Source organism: Salvelinus namaycush, chromosome 3 (genome assembly GCF_016432855.1).
Source record: "Salvelinus namaycush isolate Seneca chromosome 3, SaNama_1.0, whole genome shotgun sequence".
Taxonomy (NCBI): domain Eukaryota; kingdom Metazoa; phylum Chordata; class Actinopteri; order Salmoniformes; family Salmonidae; genus Salvelinus; species Salvelinus namaycush.
In genome coordinates, this window is record NC_052309.1 from 74732407 (window position 1) to 74753726 (window position 21320).

General features: G+C 39.9%; 3 protein-coding genes across 4 annotated transcripts; 1 reads left to right on the forward strand and 2 right to left on the reverse strand.

Moving 5' to 3' along the window:
* Positions 1 to 262: 262 nt before the first annotated feature.
* Positions 263 to 2417, reverse strand: LOC120044594 (transmembrane protein 205-like). 2 transcript variants are annotated; one of them, XM_038989264.1, is made up of 4 exons: positions 2321 to 2417; positions 1654 to 1762; positions 1337 to 1500; positions 263 to 1174 (listed from the first exon to the last, which is right to left on the reverse strand). In XM_038989264.1, exons 2-4 carry the CDS (start codon positions 1751 to 1753, stop codon positions 872 to 874), a joined length of 567 nt encoding a protein of 188 aa, XP_038845192.1. In that variant the 5' UTR covers positions 1754 to 1762; positions 2321 to 2417; the 3' UTR covers positions 263 to 871. The 2 variants fall into 2 exon arrangements, with proteins under 2 accessions (XP_038845192.1, XP_038845193.1); XM_038989265.1 differs by having other exon boundaries at positions 2269 to 2390.
* Positions 2418 to 5430: 3013 nt separating this feature from the next.
* On the forward strand, positions 5431 to 8105 carry LOC120038323 (transcription elongation factor 1 homolog). Its single transcript, XM_038984116.1, has 4 exons — positions 5431 to 5492; positions 6635 to 6764; positions 6885 to 6955; positions 7114 to 8105. The coding sequence occupies exons 2-4, from the start codon at positions 6649 to 6651 to the stop codon at positions 7176 to 7178; spliced, it is 252 nt and encodes an 83-aa protein (XP_038840044.1). The 5' UTR covers positions 5431 to 5492; positions 6635 to 6648; the 3' UTR covers positions 7179 to 8105.
* Positions 7957 to 17171, reverse strand: LOC120038309 (calponin-1-like). The gene is made up of 7 exons (XM_038984109.1): positions 16951 to 17171; positions 12054 to 12175; positions 11774 to 11840; positions 10983 to 11120; positions 10730 to 10846; positions 10394 to 10540; positions 7957 to 10214 (listed from the first exon to the last, which is right to left on the reverse strand). Exons 1-7 carry the CDS (start codon positions 17008 to 17010, stop codon positions 9975 to 9977), a joined length of 891 nt encoding a protein of 296 aa, XP_038840037.1. The 5' UTR covers positions 17011 to 17171; the 3' UTR covers positions 7957 to 9974.
* Between the last annotated feature and the right edge of the window lie 4149 nt (positions 17172 to 21320).

Sequence of the window (21320 nt, forward strand, 5' to 3'; positions counted from 1 at the left end):
TACAGTTTTGGCTTCTGTCCAGTTATCCATTAGTGATATTTTAACTTTATTAATACATCCCTCTCCTCCCAGGCTTGCCAGCAAAGCACTGGTCGGTCCATTTATTCAAAGCTGTGTTTTTTTTAACGTGATGTCCATCACAATAATGAAGTTAGAACCAGTCTGTTCCAAGAGGTGGGCACTAACTGTGTGGTCTGGTCTCAATATGTTGCATGTTATTGACACTGTATTGCACCTGATTTTCCAAAGAAAATGCTCAAACTGTAGGAGAGTGCTTTTCCTGATTCCATCAAGTGTAACAACTCAAACTGAACTTTATTTTTTCTTGTTTCAACAGCAATGTAAAATGAACAATAACTGTAGGGAAATCAAAAACAGGATCACTAACATTAACACTTTTTTTTTTTATCATGTACTTTGAAAAATATAAATCGATCTTTATTACATTCATCCTTTCCCGGTTTGACAAGGGAAAGACCAGAAGTCCTTTGACATTGTGTGCTATGTATTCTATTGACAGGTGAAACAATTATATTAAAAAGGCACATTTAAAAAAAATATGGTTAAGCATTATGTTTGGGGGCCGTATGCATCAAGCGTCTCATTAGGAGTGCTGAACTAAGATCCATATGTAATATGCCTAAAGCTGCATTTACACAGGAAGCCAATTCTGATATTTTCCCCCCACTAATTAGTCTTTTGACCAATCACATCTTTTCAATTTTTTTCCAGAGCTATGTAATATTATTTACTGTGATTTAAAGGCAAAAATCCTACATTAGCACTCCTACTCTGAGACACTTGATACATACATCCCCTCATTGCCAGACAATATGAAAACTTGTCACCAAACACCACATATACACAATCTCTAAATGGTGTGTAAATTGAGAGCTGTGTACACTATGTTGGTGGTTGTGCAGATAAACCCAATCAGGTTGCATAGGTTGGACAGGCCATGATAGTGGCCAAAGGTGCTCTTGTAGGCCTTGTACTTGGGGTCCTGCTCCCTGAGTTTGGCGTAGGCTTCCCTCTGGCTCCCTATCCCTATTTGGTTCCCCAGGCCATGCTCCTGCTCCACCTCCCGCAGCTTGAACATGACCTCTGTGGCAGACGGGCCGAACCACTGTGCGTTTAGACCTGCCATGATGACTGCCAAAAAGTACAGGGCCAACTATAGGGGAAGAACAATTTTTATTCAGAATTGTCGATGACATGTAGATACGACCATTATCTAAATCGGAAATAATCTTAACATTTTGATTGCGCAATCTGTAACGCTTCACCGGTACAGATTGAATCCTGCCCTAAATTACAAAATAGAATGTGATATGACCTGCAGGCTTTCGTGCCAATCCAGCAGCTCTCTGGGGTGGTAGACTGCATACACAGCAAGGCTGACAAAGTTGCTGCCCAGTAGGCAATAGAAATAGACAGGGAACAGCTTGCTTTGCACCAGCCCAAAGGTGTGCAGTGTTACCTGCTTCACCAGTGCAAAACCTGTGGGTGGGAAAAGAGATAATGTAAGTGAGAGAAATGGGGAGACAAATACTGTGCCTCATTCTTAATCTTGGCTTCTTTTGATATGCCACTTCAAGTGTTAGCAAAACCCTACAATCTAACATATTTCCTCTGCTCATCCCCTATCATCACCTGCTATAAAGGAGACCCACAACTGCATTCCCCATGCGAAGGACAGCACCAGCAGGTGCAGCACTTTCACCAAATCTGTAGGCTCCCCTTCTGTGACCATGGTATTAATCTGGGGGACAAAAATAGGAAAAGTCCCAGATAAATGTTAGCAAGCAAACCAGATAATGAAACGTATTAATTTACAACATTGGGGACATAAAACCAAAAAACACATGCCCACCCAAAATCACTAATTCAACAAAGACCTTTTGAAACCCCTTAAAACAGCATAATTTGATGACTGGAAAGTGGTCCGTCTACACGTGCAAGCTTGATTAGCATGCAAGTGATAGTGGCTTCGAGAGATAAGAGTTCTGACCTGTTTACTAAGACTAATACTTAAGTTGGATAGCTAGCTATCTAGCTAACAAAAAATCTAAAAACGATACTGTTGAGGATTAAATACTTAATTCAATATCACATTTTGGGAATTGGAAACCATGAGTGGAATGGCATTTGTCAGAAACTACAAATGTCGCTAGCACAACCCATAGTAACTCGCTAGCTAGGTGAGTTACACAACTGCGCGGAAGTAGTGTTGCAGTGCATTCCAAAGAGAAGAAAGTAGCTTCTTACTTGTTTGTCTTTCTTTTTTCCTTAAAAAAATACTCAACTGAAAAATAACTACCTGGATGTGGTATGTTGACTGAAGGGAAACTCTCTTTTCGCAACTCCCGTTGATCGAACACTAGAACAACACTTCCTCTCTCAAACGTCAATTTCCATTAACCACGCCCCCCAAGCAATATCTACAAATCACATTATCACAAAATGAATATTACGTTCAATTATTACCCACAAACCAATCATCAATGAGATAGAATGTATCCCCGCCTTGTCATTGTGACACCGTTTTTATCCACCCACTTACAATTTACAGTTGGCATGGACGACAAGAGGGCCTTGGTGAGTTGGCACTCAATGTCATACAGTACCAAAATAGTTTGTTAGAAGGATTTTCAATACAATGTCGATTGTTGTTTCAGTGTGAACCACCGCCCCTTCTTGCTGAAGGTGTGTAAGTGTTATTGTGTCAATGTGATCATCAGAAAGTAACATAACTTGACAATGCCTGGTGTAATACTCCATGGTCATTGTTCACCGACTTTCTTGAGTTGTCTTCTAGTAGCAGGAGGTGAATCTCAGGAGTCTCTCCGAGATGTGGAAAGAATTAGGTCAGAGGTTAAAACACAAGCCAATGTGACTAACTGCTTCCTGTAGAATGTAGTATTTTTCCCATATTCACGATTGTCTACTGTTTTATTTGATGGCTTGTATTGGTTACTGTTTTATTCAGGGGATATTGTTTCAATTAATATTTGTTGTTTTGTAGACTATTGATTCCCTGTGCAAAACTCTATTCATGCACGAGGCAGAGAGAACCCAGAATCTCAATACCATGGCAGTCCTTCAATGTAAGGAAGGACACAACACAATCACGCCTGAAACACACCTGACTCTTGATTCCCTGATTATTATTATTTTTTGAATGCATGGGTTACTCTTTACTTGAGTTGAACCCTCTGTCATAAGGGCTAAATAGCACTGTCATAACAATGACTTAAAGATTACATAAACTGTCCTCCTGTCCTTGTTCCTCCAGCCGAGGTGCGCCATTTGGCTGCACATGTTGCCGCCCAGCACTTTGAGGAGCGTTTTGAGGGCCTAGGCTGTGAGGTCTCCACTGAGCTCCACTACCTGCGCAGTCTCATGTCCCACTCTCCCTGCTCCTGTCCTACTCTCCAAGCCTCCTGCTCCAGCACTCACCCCTCAGACATCCAGAGGCAGGCTGCCATCAACCACATCTCTCAGGAACTCTACCACAGGTTGATCTGGATAAGGCAGTCTCAAGTGTGGTGTGGTGGGGATACTTTGGCGAACTACACTTGCATGATGATAAGTAGACTTTAGCTCAGTGGGATAATGCAGTAATAACATGTAATTCCCTCTCCATATTTTTCTGTGTATGTTGTCTGTTTCTTCAGTCGAAGAGTCCTGTGGGAGCAGATTGCTGAGCTAAGGGAGGAAGTCCACAACTTTCATGGCCTGCTTAGCAAGTTTGATTTTATGTTTTTCAGAACAAGACCCCCTTCCATGATGTTGTTCTAATGGAGGCTTTTTATAAACCTTGCTCAAGTTTTCCTTTCCTTTTTAGAAAAACTAAGAGATGAAACAATGCGCAGATTGACAGAGAAATACTGCAAAGATATGGTATTTCAGAGCTCAACATTTCTCTCCCCCAAATCACTTTGACCTGAATGATTTCACTCATCAAACAAATTATACAAACTTTACAATTGAAACAATCTTCTGAACTATACTTGAGCTAAAATGATTTGGACTGCTGAAGCTTATCTCATGTCATGTGACATGTTCTGTAATAAAATGTATGCACTCTACTGTAAGTCGCTCTGGATAAGAGCGTCTGCTAAATGACTAAAATGTAAAAATGTAATGTTCTGGAATATGTATCTATCTGTCTCCATTTTCAGTGCTTGGAGAGCAGGATTGACAGCTATCAGATGAAGGACGACACACTCAAACTGCAGAGGCCTCAGGACATGCTCAGGTCAAATTTAAGTTGAAAGCTCTGGGGTGAGGTTAGAGTAGACGAGCATGGCAAGCAATCTGACAGACTGCTATTACTAAAGGAATTATGATGATGCATCCTTATAACAAGTGTTCTCCCCTAGGTCAGATGTTTCTGAGTTACAGACTAAGATTCAGACTATAACAATATCGAAAGGCAAGGCTCCCAATAAAACGGGTAAGATATCTGGTAATTAACTTTCTGTTGATCCACAAAAGATACAGCATTTGCATTGAAATACAAAGTGTATTTTTCTGTTTGCTGAGATCAGTTTTTATTGATAGATCAGTTTTTATTGCTGTGTGCATGGTCTCTTGCATCGCACACTAGGCCGAACTGAACGAATAGGACAGAGGGTTATGCCAGCCACTTCAGATTCAGATTCAGGCAAAGTGGAACATGTGCCAAAGGAATGACACCAAAGATTAAAGTGGAAATCAATGTGTCTGCCAGGTAAATGAAAGCACACAAATAACATTCTTTGCTGTTTCTCATCTATTACTGACAACAGTAATTCATGTTATCATCTAATTAATAAGCACACTTAAATTGATGTATATGTTATAAGGGTAAACACATTAGAAGTGAATTCTTCATTTTGTCTCTGTTGCAGAAGGTTATAAAGTTCATAGCTGGAATCCTCAATCTACCTTTTGCCCTACCTTGTCTCACACTGTCTTCTTTATGACAGCCAAATAAAATAACATTTGGTCTACACTGACAATAATTTTCTGTTTGAGCTTTGTACATTCAACACATTTCTTTATCAATAATTCAGGTAAAAGGCTGTTTTTTTTAATCAATAATTATGTACTGTAGACTATTAAACACAGGAGGTTGGTGGCACCTTCATTGGGGAGGACAGGCTCATAGTAATGGCTGGAACAGAATAAATGAAATGGTAATCAAACTCATTAATACATTATTTCCATGTGTTTGATACCATTGAATTTATTCCATTCCAGCCATTATTATGAGCCGTCCTCCCCTCAGCAGCCTCCTGTGGTAGACTACATAATCAATGTATATATTTGAATTATTTAGGGATTGTATCAAAGAGGTATATAAATTCTGAGAGGCGGGTTGATAATTTGTTTGACCAATGACAACCCTAAAATGCGCCTTAATCTTCCAATCAGATGAAAGAGTTCAGAATAATTTCCGGATACAATTTCTATTTGTTAGCGTCATTACTTGGGTCATTTATCTGGTAAGAAAATGCTTAATCCAGCGTGCTTTACTATATGGCTAACATGCAAACAACTAAATTATATATCCAGCTCGATTTTAAATTACATGTGTGATTCTCCTATTTATTTTTTTTGTGCATAGCTAGCATATTACAAATCCAGCGTTAGTTAGCTAACACAAGCTAACTTTGTTTTCCTCGCGCTCTAACGTTACTAGCTAATACTATCTAGCTGCCTCTTCAGAAATCATCCCAAAAATAAACGGTTCATGCAATTAACAATATTGTTGGAAATGGACTTATAGAATTTGCAGGACGTTTTGTATAAAAGGCATTATTGTTGAGCTCCTATTTTATAGAAAAGTCCATGCGCGATGGCGGGGAATTTATCTACTACACACTTGTGTAGTGTGAACATGGCTCCAACAAGAGAATAGTAACGTTAATCATCGACATCTGACTTTTTTAAATGATCGAAAATAAAATATCATTTGAATTTATGTGGAAAATACGGTTAAAAATGTGTTTGTTTACACAATCGTGATGTATTAGCTCGCACATGCGTACTAGCAGATGGTCTATAGCGGCAGAATATTGATGCATTTATAACATCTCGTAAATTTGCAAATAGGGGCATAGGACTGGGGAAAATAAATTAACGCACCTCCAACTCGTAATTACTAATGGGAAACTTGTCTGTCATCCCTGTGCTCCAATTTGCTCTACTGCCCATATGATGAACTCTGTCTGACATCAACTACTAAGGCCAATACCTCGATAACAGCAATTTCAGCAGTTAAATTCAACAACAAAACATGATTTATAAAAGTGTTATTTTAACACTAATATGTCTGAGCATGAAAGCTGTACTTTTTCGTTCATGGTTGACACAGCTTGTTTGCCATTAACCAGCAATCGGCATTCTCAACGAGTTCAAAGCACATGAACCCGCACATTCGTTGTTCCCAGTTTACAAGTAGTATTTTCCGAAATTACGCGATGAACGCAGCATATGACTTTGCCCAAAATCAAATGAATATCATCACCATACACTAGATATAATATATGCTAGCTAACACGATTGACCTAATTATTTATTGAATTTGACTGTCAACAGAACTTGTTTTGTAAACTCAGAAAAATGTAGCTATTGTATTTTACAGATTATACATCGAGAATGGGACGCCGAAAGTCAAAGAGGAAGCCACCTCCCAAAAAGAAACTGACGGGTAACTTGGACACCCAATTCACCTGTCCCTTTTGTAACCACGAGAAGTCCTGTGATGTCAAAATGTAAGTTCGCTTGGTTGTGTTGAACAGCATATGGTCTGGCTGTAAAATATGATCACTGATTACATGTTGATACATATCCTAACACCCTATCCAAATGCACATTTTCTTTTCTCTTTTCAGGGAACGCACTCGAAACACAGGAATAATATCGTGCACCGTCTGCTTGGAAGAATTCCAGACCCCCATTACTTGTATCCTTTCGATTCTTTGATTGGATCACTATATTCACATATCTACACACCATATAGCTCCCAGATTGGCTTGTGCATTTGTAAATAAATACAATTTAAAAGCCAAGTCTTTACAACTGTACCTCCCAAATGAACTTTTCCTTGACATTTGTCCCCAGATCTTTCAGAACCAGTGGACGTTTACAGTGATTGGATAGATGCTTGCGAAGCAGCCAATCAGTAGCAGTGGTCCCCCTGACTCTATTCCTGTCTGACCTCACCCCTCATTCCCTACGATGGGTCACATATCTCTGGCTGGGCCAGGGCTTTGTCAAGTAGTGAATGTGGAGAACAAACAAAGACAGATAACACATCTGTGAAATCTTCAGTGTCTACACACTAATGGATTTGATATGAAGAAAGATATACTTCCTGTTCTCCCTCTGTGGCAGGGTGGGATGGGGGTAGGGCAATGAAATGTCCCAATGGTCCTGATCTTTGAGAATACCACTAAGTTTCAAACCACCTCATCATTTGTTATGTTTTACAGGCAAGCCTGTTGGTGGATATGTCTTTAGACTTTCCCAAGCTGCCATGTCCCCCTTTTAATGGAGCAAGTAGATTTCATTAGTAAAAATTTAAAAGGGGTGATTCTGTAGTTTTTTTGTTTGATGTCATGATTTTTATTTCAATGTTTTTTTTGTATGGGAATGACTTGAACAATAAACACATCAATGTAATTCACACCTAACTGCATCTGTCACATACCGCTGAAATGGTTAAAATATCTAGGAACAAATATGAATGAAAAATAATCCGATATGGCCTGGTGGCAAGTTTTGCACTCACAACCCAAATTAAATTATTGTAATTCTGATGTGATTTATTGTATTGCAGCTAATTTCATTGTAAGTGAAAGCCAAATAAATACAAGATTTTCAGAATACTGAACAATTGATAGTCTGAACAACATTGACACACATTTTAGACCAGAGGGTAATATTGCCAATTGTATTTTGGCTAGGCACTGTTGGCTCTCATTCTAAACTAAAAATATTTTCTTAATGCACAACTGACTTCATATATATCTATTGGACATGTGACAATACAGAATAAGTTAGGTGCTTTAATAAAAGACACCTCTTGTGGCGCAAATTACTTTTACCTTAAATCTGTGGAATGTAGTTTATTTTTTTCAAATGTTAAAGGGATTTCAAAACACTAGATGGCACACTAATGTAGGGGGGAAAATGACACATGGCATTCAGATTATGAGCTCAGCATCAAACAACGTTCCCTTTAAAGTATTAAGCCTTCAAAAGTTTGACAAATCATCACTATAAATTCCAGAGGTCAGAACCTCAGGAGGGACTCTATTTTATGTAGCTTTATCTCCAATACTTCCTATTTAAAAACATCACAATACCACCCAGTAACCGATATCAAGACCGTTCAATTTTATCTTAAAGGGATAGTTCACCCAAATTAAAAAAGAATGTTGTTTTCCTTCCTGTAAGCAATCTATGGACAAGGTATAACCAATCCATGCTTTGTACATGAGCATGCAAGGCATAGAGATGTGTTCTGTGGAATGTTGCAGGTGCAACAAAGGAAGTGTCTGATCTTGAACAAACCTCTTAGCAAGCAAACTAGCCTGCTTTTCAAAGGTTTGGTCAAGCATGCACAGTTTAATGTTTAAACCATTAGCAGCTGTGTTAGGCTACATTATCCCGAGCATAAATATGTTGCAGACTTATGCTATTCATTTGCGACTGCTGGTACAAGGTGATTACTTAATGAATCCACAGAATGACTGTCACATCTTGCAGTGCTCAAAATCACATTACATTCAAGATCTGCGGTGGGTACACCATATCATGTAGTAGTTAGTGATACAGGGTCTGCTGTATTGAGCTATGACTAAGTGGACGTTAATTAGACCGTTAGCTCGTGTATAACAGCGTGCAGATGTTATGGCTCTCAATGACCTGATTTATCCGCCTTTCTTCTAGTCATAAACTATTCTATCCATGTGCATATTCAACAAGGTGATGCAAAGTGCAAATAGCGCAGCAATATATTAAAGCTGTGTGCCATGGAGACTATAGGGGGATTATAACTTGTCTCATGCAAACTGGCCTATATGACATCCACATTAACATAGCTGACACAATGGCAAACATTTAATCTGCATTGTTTACCACTAATGAAGTATGCGAGACGTGTTGAATACTGCTAATAATACTAAAAATATTCAAATCTATTGGCTTTTCACGATGCCTACAGGGGCTCACATTAATTCAAGTATCAGGTTTGAGAACCCTACTACTGATCTTCTAATGATTTAAAGAATACTAGAAAAAAAATTCCATCTGTGGTATAAAATGTCTGGTTGGCAGTCCTGTGAGCTAGAGCAGGGATTTTAGCACAGCGCAGAGGTGCATACACAGGCAAAGTCATAAGGAATACATCTGATCAAAGCTTCTAGTCCATGTCCCTGTGTCCTGGAAGACTCAGTCTGATTCTGTGGGCCCCGAGTCATCCAGAGGGATTGAATCCCAGAGCTGACTCCTGTTCCTCAGGGGTTAAAGGTTAACAGCAACATGTCGGTCACTTCTTTCCATTCAATTAACTTTTTCCTGTATTCTCAATGTTTAAGCTTGATGGGGGCTCTACAACTGAAAATCAAAAATTGTATAAACTATAAAAGATCTATAGATAAAAAATGATTAATTAAGGAATTGGGTCTCTTGACATTAGTATTTTTAGTATTTATTTTCATCGTATTTGAATAGAAAAATCTCCATTGCAAAGGGAGAGAGGTGTGTGGGCAACTACATTAAATTGATTTTAAAAAACAATATCAAAGAGATTGAACCAGGCATAAATCCCCTCAAAGGACAAAAATGATTTGAATGGTTGATCACAAAAAAAAAACAGCAAGGGATGAGGATAATGAAAACAGTAAATAACAGTTTGGGTGGTCTTGCTGGTGGAGAGGGGTTATTGAGAGGAGGGGACTGGGGTTATCCTGTTCTCTTTAGTCATAGTACATAGTACCGTCAAACTCAGCCCTCTCCCCGTTGTTGATGAATTCATCAGGGTTGGAGCAGTACTTGTTGTCGTAGACCTGCCGAGGGAGGCCATATGTGGTCATGCCCTGTTGGGACGCCATCTTGTTGGTGCCCATCTGCAGTGAGACGGTGGAGGTGTCGCATTCCTCCAAGCCCAGACTCTTGTCATAGATGTGTCTCCTGGTGCCAGGGGCCGTCATGCCAGACTGAGAGAGGAAGAAAAGCAGGGGAGGATTAGATATAGGCTACAAAGTGTAATATTTTATATCATATTAATTGCTTTCATGATAGGCAGAGAGGGGGAAAACTCCCAAGATGTACAGAATGTTAGTCAATTCTATCTCTACCAGAGAATATCTATTTGTAACATCAAATGGCGCCCCACCTGGTTGGCACCCTTATTGGTGCCCATCTGGAGGCTGATGGTGGATTGGTCCAGAGGGTTCTCCATTCCCCCCCTCGGGTCGTACAGGTGACGCCGCGTGCCATAAGATGTCATGCCCTTCTGGCTGGCAAGTTTGTTGGTACCCATCTGGACAGGCAGGCAAAGGTAGTGCACTGGTTATGCCTGAACTATAATACCATTAAAACAATCCTATCGGCCAAACTAAAAACAAATGAAGGTATGTTATAACATGCTGCTACTACTACTTATATTACACATGTAATAACAGTGATATCTTCGTGTATAAGGTGTATATGATACAAAGACTGTTCTGACCTGCAGGCCAATGACATTGCGCCCTTCCTTCAGCATGTCTGGGGCAAAACGGCGCTGGTGTGCTGTTGCATACTTCACTCCCATGTCATGCTTGGAGTGGAAACCTTTGGACTGGGCCTGGTGAAAGAGGGGAAGGTTAGAAAAACAGATTATGGATCCTCACGTGAAGTAGGTTTCTTACAAGCCACTGACAATACTTTCTACATACAGTACTGTACAATGTACTGAGATTCCTCTATGGGTTTCCACTCACAATTCCAGCCAGGGTGATGAGTGTGCTCTGGACCTGGGTGTAGTTGGTATTCTCAAACAGGTCGTTGGCCTCAAACAAATCGTATGGCTTCATACCATAAACTGTGATGGCTCGGACAAAATTGCCAATGTTTTCCAGCTGGGCAATGAAAAGGAAGAAGAATTAGCCAAGAGCAAATGGTCCACTGGGGTAAAAGCAAGAGTACAAACAAAGAGGACACCAGTTACTGAGTTATTTGTTATTTTGATATTGTCATGTTTCTTTAAATAGTCATTCTATTTGAGACTCAGGACTTCAAAATGATCAGCTTTCTGGGGTTTTCTTCAAAGCCCTACTCACCAGTTGGATAACCTTTTTCTCTTTTATTCCTGACAAAGGGACCACCACATGTGAGTGCATTGATTCTTAGTAACATTGTATGTCATGGATGATTCTTTGGAAGTGCCTCAACAAACACTTAAAAGTGCTGTTTTCTTTTTGAGTCTCATATAAAGAGATCTGAAGACGCACGCTGAGATGTGCCTCATTAAACGACGTAGCTGCAGCTTGGAATGTAAATAAATAAACACTATGCCAAGCAAAAGACTACCTATCTGGTTACATATTTTAGCGAGTTCAGTGATGAAAGGTATGGAGTGGAAAAAACTACTGACTCTTGGCATGCTTATGCTGCTCAATACTATGCAAAGTATCTATAATAACTATAGCCTACTGCACGTCATGATGGACATGATGGACATGATGTTATATAATAATACAAAAACAATTATTCTGTCTCAGAACAAGCTTACCTGATGCCAGTTTTGAGGGGAAGTGTTAATCTTTCTCACAGATCCTGGCTGAAGTGTGTTGATAAGTCTACACACAAGGAAAGAGAAAGCACAGAACAACAGTCAAAATACTGTTCTGACTTTGAGTGGCCCAGTCATCATTAACAGTGGGGAAATGAATGAGACTGAACGATATTGGAAGCAAAAGAAAGTCATATGGTGATATGACACACAATATGCTCTGCCATTCTACATGACATTCTGTACGGCCACAGTACTGAGGAGAGTATCGCTCACTCACTCGCACAAGATGACCCCATCCTTTAGGTTCTCCATGAAAGGATCAGCGATCTTCTTGCCTGTTACGTCCTGGATCCACAGCCTCAGCTCCTCCTCCTTCTGGGGGTCATACTTCTGGGCCAACTGAAGAGGCATTCGGAAAGTTTTCAGACCCCTTCACTTTTCCCACATTTTGTTACATTTCAGCCTTATTCTAAAATGGATGAAGTTATTATTTTTCCTCTACACACAATACCCCATAATGACAAAGCGAAAACAACGCAGTGAAGGGGTCTTAATACTTCCCAAATGCATTGTAAATGTGTTGGATTTGACTGCATCCTAACATCTGCAAACACTCAGGTTAATGTCTTGTAACTGTCAGTTCTGCTGACGAATGCTGATGAATGATCTTGTGACAGGTGCTTGGCTACCTGAAAAATACAAATGATCTTACAACAAACTGTAACTATAGTAAAAGAGCCATTGAAGTATGATATTCATCAGAGCTATTATCCCTCCTCCCTTTTCCTTTCTCATCTTGTAACAGAGGGATAACATTCCTCTCCACTTTCCTTTGAAAGCCTACCCATTGTAATAAAACCTAAAGATGAAGATTAGAGTTCAAAAACAACAGGAAGAAAATGAAAAATGGCCATGGGACATTCCTGCATGGAGAAACACTGATTCTCCGCTTCCTTGTATTTCCCTATTGGCACAAACGCATCCCCCTAATACCAGAAATTCTATGGTGGGTCTGTAGCCCCCCTCTCGCTCTGCGCTCTCTCCTTTTCTGAATGTTCTGCTCACTCACAGTCTGGGAGAGGGCTTGTGAGACCAGGAGCCAACACAAACAGGTATTTCAAAGCAGCAGGGTTTGCGTAGCTTCCAGTCCATCACACCAAACTTGGGAGAAACAGCTCTCCCTATTACTCCTCCCTGTGCTCCTTCTCTCCCTCTGGGTTTTCCGGAATCTGTCCTTTTACAGTGAGGCGATCTACTCAGGCAAACCACATCTGATAATGAGATGCCAAGACCTGCAGACAGCACTTGCATCCAGCCAAGGTATTTGGGTCAGAGTTTCATTTAACTGTGTCAGGAGGTCAGGAATGTAATCAGAACTGGTTCATTTATTTAAAAATGTATACGTCTTTGATGCCAAAATTGGCACCTATCCATTGATTCTATCAGTGTTTTTCATGTATGAACTCAGTGGAGAAAATATAAATTAAATCAGCGTAGGCCATGGCATAAGGAATAAAATGGTTTAAGTTGATACAAACTGGGGTGAAAGTAGGACGGAACGGTCCAGTATGGAGTACTGGCAAAATAAAGAGTGGGTTTACGTCATACCGGTAAAACATGAACCTATCACAATAATTAAAACAGATTTCAAGAAAACTGTTGGCTATCACACTATTTATCATACCGCATGTCATTCGCATGAAAAATTTGTGAATTTTTGAAAACTTGTGCAATACGCTCCAAAATGCAGTGTGATTCAACAACAACACTGACATTCTGATAAGGCAGAGATGAGTGGCCAAGACCGAGATGCACGCGGACAGCAGTATACACATCAATTCAGGTTACAAGACTTGTGTAGGCCTAATGAAGGACAACCACCGAATGTCATTCGGATCACTTTTTGGTGTTTTGTAAGTGATGTATCTTTGCATTTATCAAAAGGCACTGCTGTATGGATTCCGGAATTACTTTAGTGTGGAATAGCGTAATAGTTGGAATAGTAACTAAAGTCTGGACACTGACTGTAGGCCTCACATGTCACCTATTATAATGTTAACTCCTGCAGAATTAAGTGTTCCTCTCAGTAAAATGATAGACCAAATGCTAATTTTGTCTCCGGAACAGGAGTGGAGAAATACGATTGATTTATTTCAGCATTTTGAGAGAATGAGATTGAGGCTTTTAGGGACCTGTTGTGTAGCCTTAAAGTGCAATTTTCTTCAGCTACATAAAAGCTGACAGTATTTCATTTTCAGCCACATTAAATATGCATCCAAGACGAACTGAAATACTATCAGAAACATGTTGGATCGTTTTCACAGCTTTTCATTTCCTTTAAACCGGTCAAACAGATGCATTCTCCCTGGTCCCTAAACGTCCTCGCTCCGTGAGAGAAGCAGAAATGAAAGAGTAACTTTAACTATGTCACCTATACAGAACAAAGATTTAAACGCAACATGCAACAATATCAAAGATTTTACTGAGTTACAGTTCATAGAAAGAAATCAGTCAATTGAAATAAATTCATTCACCTGACTAGGTAGGGGCGCTGGGGATGGCATAGGCCCACCAACTCGGGAGCCAGGTCCACCCACTGGTGAGTCAGGCCCAGCCAATCAGAATGAGTTTTTCCCCGCAAAAGGGCTTTATTACAGACAGAAATACTCCTCAGCACTCCCACTCCCCCTCCTCAGACGATCATGCAGGTGAAGAAGGTGGATGTGGAGGTCCTGGGCTGGCATGGTTACATGTGGTCTGCGGTTGTGAGGCCAGTTGGACATACTGCCAAATTCTCTAAAACAACGTTGTAGGCGGCTTATAGTCAAGAAATGTACATTAAATTGTCTGGCAACTGCTCTGTTAGACATTCCTGCAGTCGGCATGCCAATTGCATGCTCCCTCAAGACATCTGTGACATTGTGTTGTATGACAAAACTGCTAGTGGCATTTTATTGTCCCCAGCACAAGGTGCACCTGTGTAATGATTATGTGGTTTAATCAGCTTCTTGATATGCCACATCTGGCAAAGGGGAAATGCTCACGAACAGGGATGCAAACAGATTTGTGCACAACATTTTAGAGAAATAAGCTTTTAGTGGATATGGAACATTTCTGGGATCTTTTATTTCAGCTCATGGAAAATGGGACCAACACTTTACATGTCGCGTTTATATTTTTGTTCAGTATAGATTGTAGTTGATGCACTGATAATTCTATCGATTTATGCCATCATTAGCAAGGCTTTATCTAGTATTCTAGATGAGCATCAAGTAATGACAGAAGAGGAGCTGTAAGGATCTAATTATAGACAAGTTGACTAACAAATGTAACAAAATAAAAAGCAGAAAAATATCTAAATATATCTTAAAAACTATTCCCGCACCCCCTGTTGTTCAGACGTCCATGAGTAACTTGCGCAGGTAGCCTACATTAGCGTTTTGAAGTAATTGATTGACACTCAGATGAAAACACATGACAGGTCATGTTTATACCACATTAAAAAATAGGCTAATACATTTTAAAAGTTAAAGGACAAATCTTTACTATTAGGCCTGTAGAGATTCTATTAAATTAATAGGGATTCTATATGTAATTCTATGATTTTCTTTAAGTGTGTACACACCCAGGAGGTCCCTGTACCGGGAATACATTACATTTACTTTCACCCCTGGATACAAACAATCATGTTGAAGGTTGACATTCCAGTGAATCCACAAGGCTTTGTTCTGTCTGCCTCTCCTCTGCCTCAACAGGGTTTTGTCATTCCCCACTGGAGTGTAAATTGTTTACAGAGAGACACCTGCTCAGGTTGTAAGACAGAGCTCAGGGACACCTTAAAAGGAGGTTTAGGTTGCTGACGTACTTGTCTATCAGTCTCTGGAGCATATCCACTGTCATCGGATGTCATACCATATATATATATATACTGACTGATACACTATTGAATATGACCTATTTCTATACTACAGCACTAATGACCATGGTGGCCAAGTATAAGGAAATGTTTGTTTGAAGAGTGCCCCTATGAAAGTATGGACAGGAAACCACTATGTATGCAGGAACCAGGGCTCTTCCAACACGATAAGGTTGATGATAGGGATAGCAAATTCAGTTGTCATTGACAGACATGGAGTTGGGAGTTCTAGAATATCCTGGGATAGTTATTGACCCCATTGGCAGAGTCATGCTGTGTCCAAGCTGAACATGGGTTATCAGCAGTTTTGACACACACACACACACATATTGTGCATCACTGTTATTGCACTGTCACTGAAAATACAATCTCTCCCAAACATTAGTGGATGTTGATAGCACAGTCGCCTACATGGTAGGCCTACAGTAGCTGGTCCATAGACTCTTGGTTGGTGTTGATGACTCATTTAGTTCTCGCTTAGACTTTAAAGGGGCAATCTGCAGTTCAAACAATAACAAAGCAGACAAACCGCCACTGATTTGGTAAAATAGCTTAGGGATGGGTCTGTAGAAATGTAACCACTGATTGGTTCTGATGATGGGGTAAGAACAAGGAACTAAGCTAATGAAGGATTTATAAGTCATATTCTTCAAGAATCAATGGGTATCATGAATTTAAAAGTCCAAAATGAATGTAGCGATCACAGATTGACCCTTTAAAAAATATATACATACTGGTAGCCTTCTAGAGACACCTTGAAATCAGGCCTTGTGGGCTCATCTGGGAGTAATTATGTCATTGTGTTCTGTGACAGACAGATTAGGTGATATCACCTGTAATCTAAACGACCCAGTTCGAAGTTATGAATCAGAGACAATTGGTTTGGATGCCCTCACATATTAAACGATAAAGTAAACTGTCAGAATGGTAGGCTGCCATTTATCAGTATAGGCCTAGGCCCTAGACCTAATGATTAATCCATGATCACCATTGACAGTCCAATTTGACAGTCCAAAAAGCCTATTCGACAAAATCTCCTAACAGAAAGCAAAAATATATTATTGGCCCTCGATATACCATTGGTTCCCCTACAACTAATACATCTGAGAAGATGCACGTAGTGACAAGATATGCGAGCGTCAAGTGCGCACCTTCCTGAGCGCGAGCATTCTCTTGGCCCACTGATGTCAATTACGCAAAGACCCCATTATTTTCATTTCAATTAAAAGGAAAGCTACATGACATGCGAGATACATACCTTACTTTTGACCTCAGCAGAAAGTCCGAAGGATGGTCCACCTTTGAAATTCTTTGACATAGTTATCTTTGATTATTCACAGAGGAGATTTTAAAATGGTGAAATACACCCCTCTATCCTGGCACGAGAAAACCCACAGCGAAGTCCTCTTTCTCCCTGGACTCCAATGGATATGACAGACCCGCGGATTCAGATTCTGTAACGTTCTTGCTCACTCTGGTGAGGCTGTGGACCACTTTGCAACACTTTTCTCAATCTTTTTTAAACTCTTCCCATCTGTGGATTTCTGGAGTACGGCGCGATTGGCTAGGGCCACCATCCAATCCCGACGTTGCCTCTTCCTCTGGGTGATGTCACCAGTATGGCATTAGACTCACTCAGTGTCACTTTTTCCACCTTAAGGGGAATTGGATGTTGGATGGATGATCCTTTTCAATTGCCTAATTTTACTGCATCCAATTTCACTTTCATTACCAAATGAAATAAATATCAAGCACATCACAAATTCATAGACCTATAGCTATTATTAAATAGTTGAGGGTCTACCTCACAATCACAGGTCAAGGCAGACCTTTAGAGTTTTGAATTACACATTTAACTTTATATTTATACAAAGTATTATAAAGTAATATTTATACATGCTGCAAGGTGTTTCATTACTGTGGATGTAGATCCTATATGACATAATTATTTGTCAGGCCTGAAAGTATTCACCCTCCATCATAAACCTGAAGAAGCTTGGTTTATATTGTTTGGCAAAGAGGTTCAAGACCAGTGTAACCCTAATTACGGTCATAGTCAAGGATGGTTAAGAAAGCAGATATTGAAAATGCTAAATGGATACTTTCTCACTTGATCATATTTAATTGATCACTTTCTTATGTAAAATGATTTCAGTATGAATAGCAATATGATTCATCCTGATAATAATACATTAAATGTATCCCAAATGTATTTACGTAGTGATTCACATTTTATATGTATTCTTCCTTTACCATTTTCAACCCTGATGCTTTACAATTCCTGTATTGGTTTTTCCATAACAAACTTGGAACTAAATACTACAATCTACTTTTAAAAAATACATTGATATCTCTTTGAAAAGAAGCCAAGAAAAGTGCTAAACACCCTTGTTGGCAAGTGTTTTTCTACCATCTTGTCATACCTATACAACACCCCCATACACCCCCTATACCCACACATATAGTATAGTGTGTTCCATAGAGTTTCATTTGAGATCGTTGCTCTGACCTATATGGCTTGGGGGCCTGATGTCACTTGGAACAATGAGCTGGTTTTCCTCTTATACCCCAGTGTTTCACTCCACTGCTCTGCTCGTCCACAGGCAGATGACAAGGGAATGGAATGCAAAGCCAGCGGGCTGTGGAGTGTCAAAGGGGAACAGGCATCATGCTGCTCTCTGGGGAGCAGTGCTGATTCACCCTACTGCTGTTTGTCCTGTCCCACTTTCACTCTCGCACACATATGGTGGTAATGCGTTACCAGACAGGGCATGAAGAGAAGGTTCTGGAAAGAGCACTATGAGGGGATGGAGGATGGGGAAAAGGGTTATGGTGGAGGGCTGTGGGAGTGCTGGAATAGTGGAGTTCAAACACCCTGACCCAGTAACAATACATGCAGGATTACTGTAAATCAATTAAGTTGATGATAACATGCCAAGAGTAGTATGGTAGAGCAACAGTGAAACTGTCTGCAAAGCTCACATGATTCCAAGTGGTTTTTAATATGGAGGTTCCTAGATAATGATGGACAATTAATGACTAATTCCAGTTACAGTGTAATTACACGTTGGAGCATATCGTTGGGACACCAATGTGTTTTTTTGCAGGGCTTCTCAAATGAAGAAGAGTGGAAGTCAGGTGGACTTTCTCTGCCTGCGACAAAGACAAATTAACTATTTCCACCAGTACACCAGTGGAGAAATACCTGTTTTATAATGGTTTCTAGAAGATCACAGACCTGCCAACATTATAAAAGTAAATTATTTGGGTTGAGAAGAGTCATAATGCCTCAGCTCAGACGATTGCAATTGCACTTGTGTGGAAAAGGTCACACATGTTTGACAATAAATGAGTTTCAGCCTGATAGGCTAGCTGTAGTGGTAGTAGAAGTTTGAGTTTGGCAGACATCTTTACACACAATAGTCTATAGTGTATAAACCAAGAGGTTATGAAGCTTAGACTCTTACTGAGCTACTGATCTAACTACTGAGCACCATTAACAATGTTAACAACTATGTTATAACCCAATAGTTGACGTTTAATATCAGGACATAGTCATGAAGAGTTTGAGGAACACTGTGAATCTGAGAGTGCACACTTTAACAAACAATGACCAGAAAAAGGTACACTAAGCAAGCTTAGATAGAGCTGGTTTGTGAAGATAGGACTTATAAACCATAAAGGGCCAATCAGCAGTTAAAACAATAACCACTGTTTTGGTAAAAAGCTGAGGGATGGGGCTGGAGAAATGTAATCACTCTCAAATTCATAGACAGACCTATGGATGCAAGGACTGACCATCCATGATATCAACATTATAGTTTTAACCATGTTTTGAGGCTATACAGTGTTTGTTAACATTGAATGTGTTTACAAACATTGGAGTAAAACAGGCTTATATTTTGGGTTCTGATGGGGGTAAGACATTAAAACTAAGCTCATGAAGCATTTAAGTTACATTCTTCAAGAATCAATGGAAACATTAATTTATGTCTAAAAATGGATGTAATAACTGCTGATTGCCCCTTTAAAGCTCATCTTAAAGTCTTACTTTAGGTATGAGGCTGCGACTGTGATGACAAACTAAAATTATAGTGGAGCCTTATGTAACATGGCCATAAACAGACTGTCAGTTAAATACAGAAGCGCACAAGCACAGAGAGAGAGTAGCTGAGTGTGGGACCAAGCAAGGGTCTTATAAACATCTCAAGGAGAGAAGAGGCACACAGGAGGAATTTGGACACTTTATTTGGGCATGATGGGAGAAGGAAGGGCCATAACTGGCTGGAGCAGCCCAGATGTAATGTGATGTGAAAGTGGAATCCCTCAAACTGATAACGAACTACTGTTACATGTTCGCTGTGCAGTGGGTCTGTTGTGGGTCATTTACAGTGAGAGGAAGCATAGGGAACATACCACACCTCCAGATTGGAAACCTCTTATGATGGTCTGTTTATTTGAACGCTAACATACTGGAAATACTGTGTTGCATGGAGTCTTGAGGACATGACAAGGTTTGGATAACTTTACAACTTTAAATTCAAACTGAATTAGAAACACAAGAAAATAGGCATTAGAGAGGGTACACCTTGGTAGGAAGGACACCTAGGATACAAACAGAGCTCAGGCAAAGGGAGATGAGAAGACTGAGGTTTGGGAGAGCTACGAGATCCAAGAGGCAAACAAATTGTGCAAGTCATAATATTTGACAAAGCAAAGAAATAATGTGCACGTGTGTAGCTGGAACTGTTGAGAAACATGGAGAAGCAGCGAGAGACAGAAAACTGCTGTTCTGGATGCTAGAGGGGCATTTCCAAAGTTCCAGCTCCCCCCTCTCCACACCCTCATCAACTCTGTCTGGCTATTTATGGTAGAAGGCCTCCTCAACCTAGGCTGAGAAGAATTCAGGAGGCTGGGTTCTTAGCATCATAATTTGGGCTGTCTATGTACAGTAGGACTGAAAGTTGAAACAAAATCTGGGCTTGACTAATACATTTTCTGGTGAATTAATACCCAAGTGTCTGTGTGCATTTATAAAGTGTTTGTGTATAGTAGCTGATAGCAAAGTGCTATTTGATAAACTGGTTAAAAGTCATGTTAAATCCCCACTGAATTGTCAAGGGTTTCAAGTACCTTGTAAAAAATCTGTTATCTTTATAGCCTCTCAGAAGTCTGGAATGTTGATTTCAGAGTAGTTTTTTTAAGTCTGGGAAAGCTTACTGCACAAATACCTCCTCAAACATCCCAATACTGCATTTGTTACTTTAATGTAACACTATGCTGCTCAATGGTGCTGGTTAAAGACATGGGGAGCTTGATTGCTGAATGGAACTGCTGAAAGCTGTAAAGATGCTATGTAAAAATGGAAAAGGAGATTTCACTAATACTTGAATCCGTGTTTTCAAATACACTATCCACTTATAATAAACAGACAGATTTGTGATCCAAGGAGCACCAACAGATTTGCAGATTCAGCCAGACTACAAAAACATTACAAGCACTGACGTCTGTGCATTTATGTTGTGTACTAGTGTAGGTGACATAGTGTGTGTGTGTGTTTGAGTGTGTAGCAGAAGAGATTTTCATTGACTCTCATGTGACCATGTTTGGTAACGCTCTTCAGGCCCA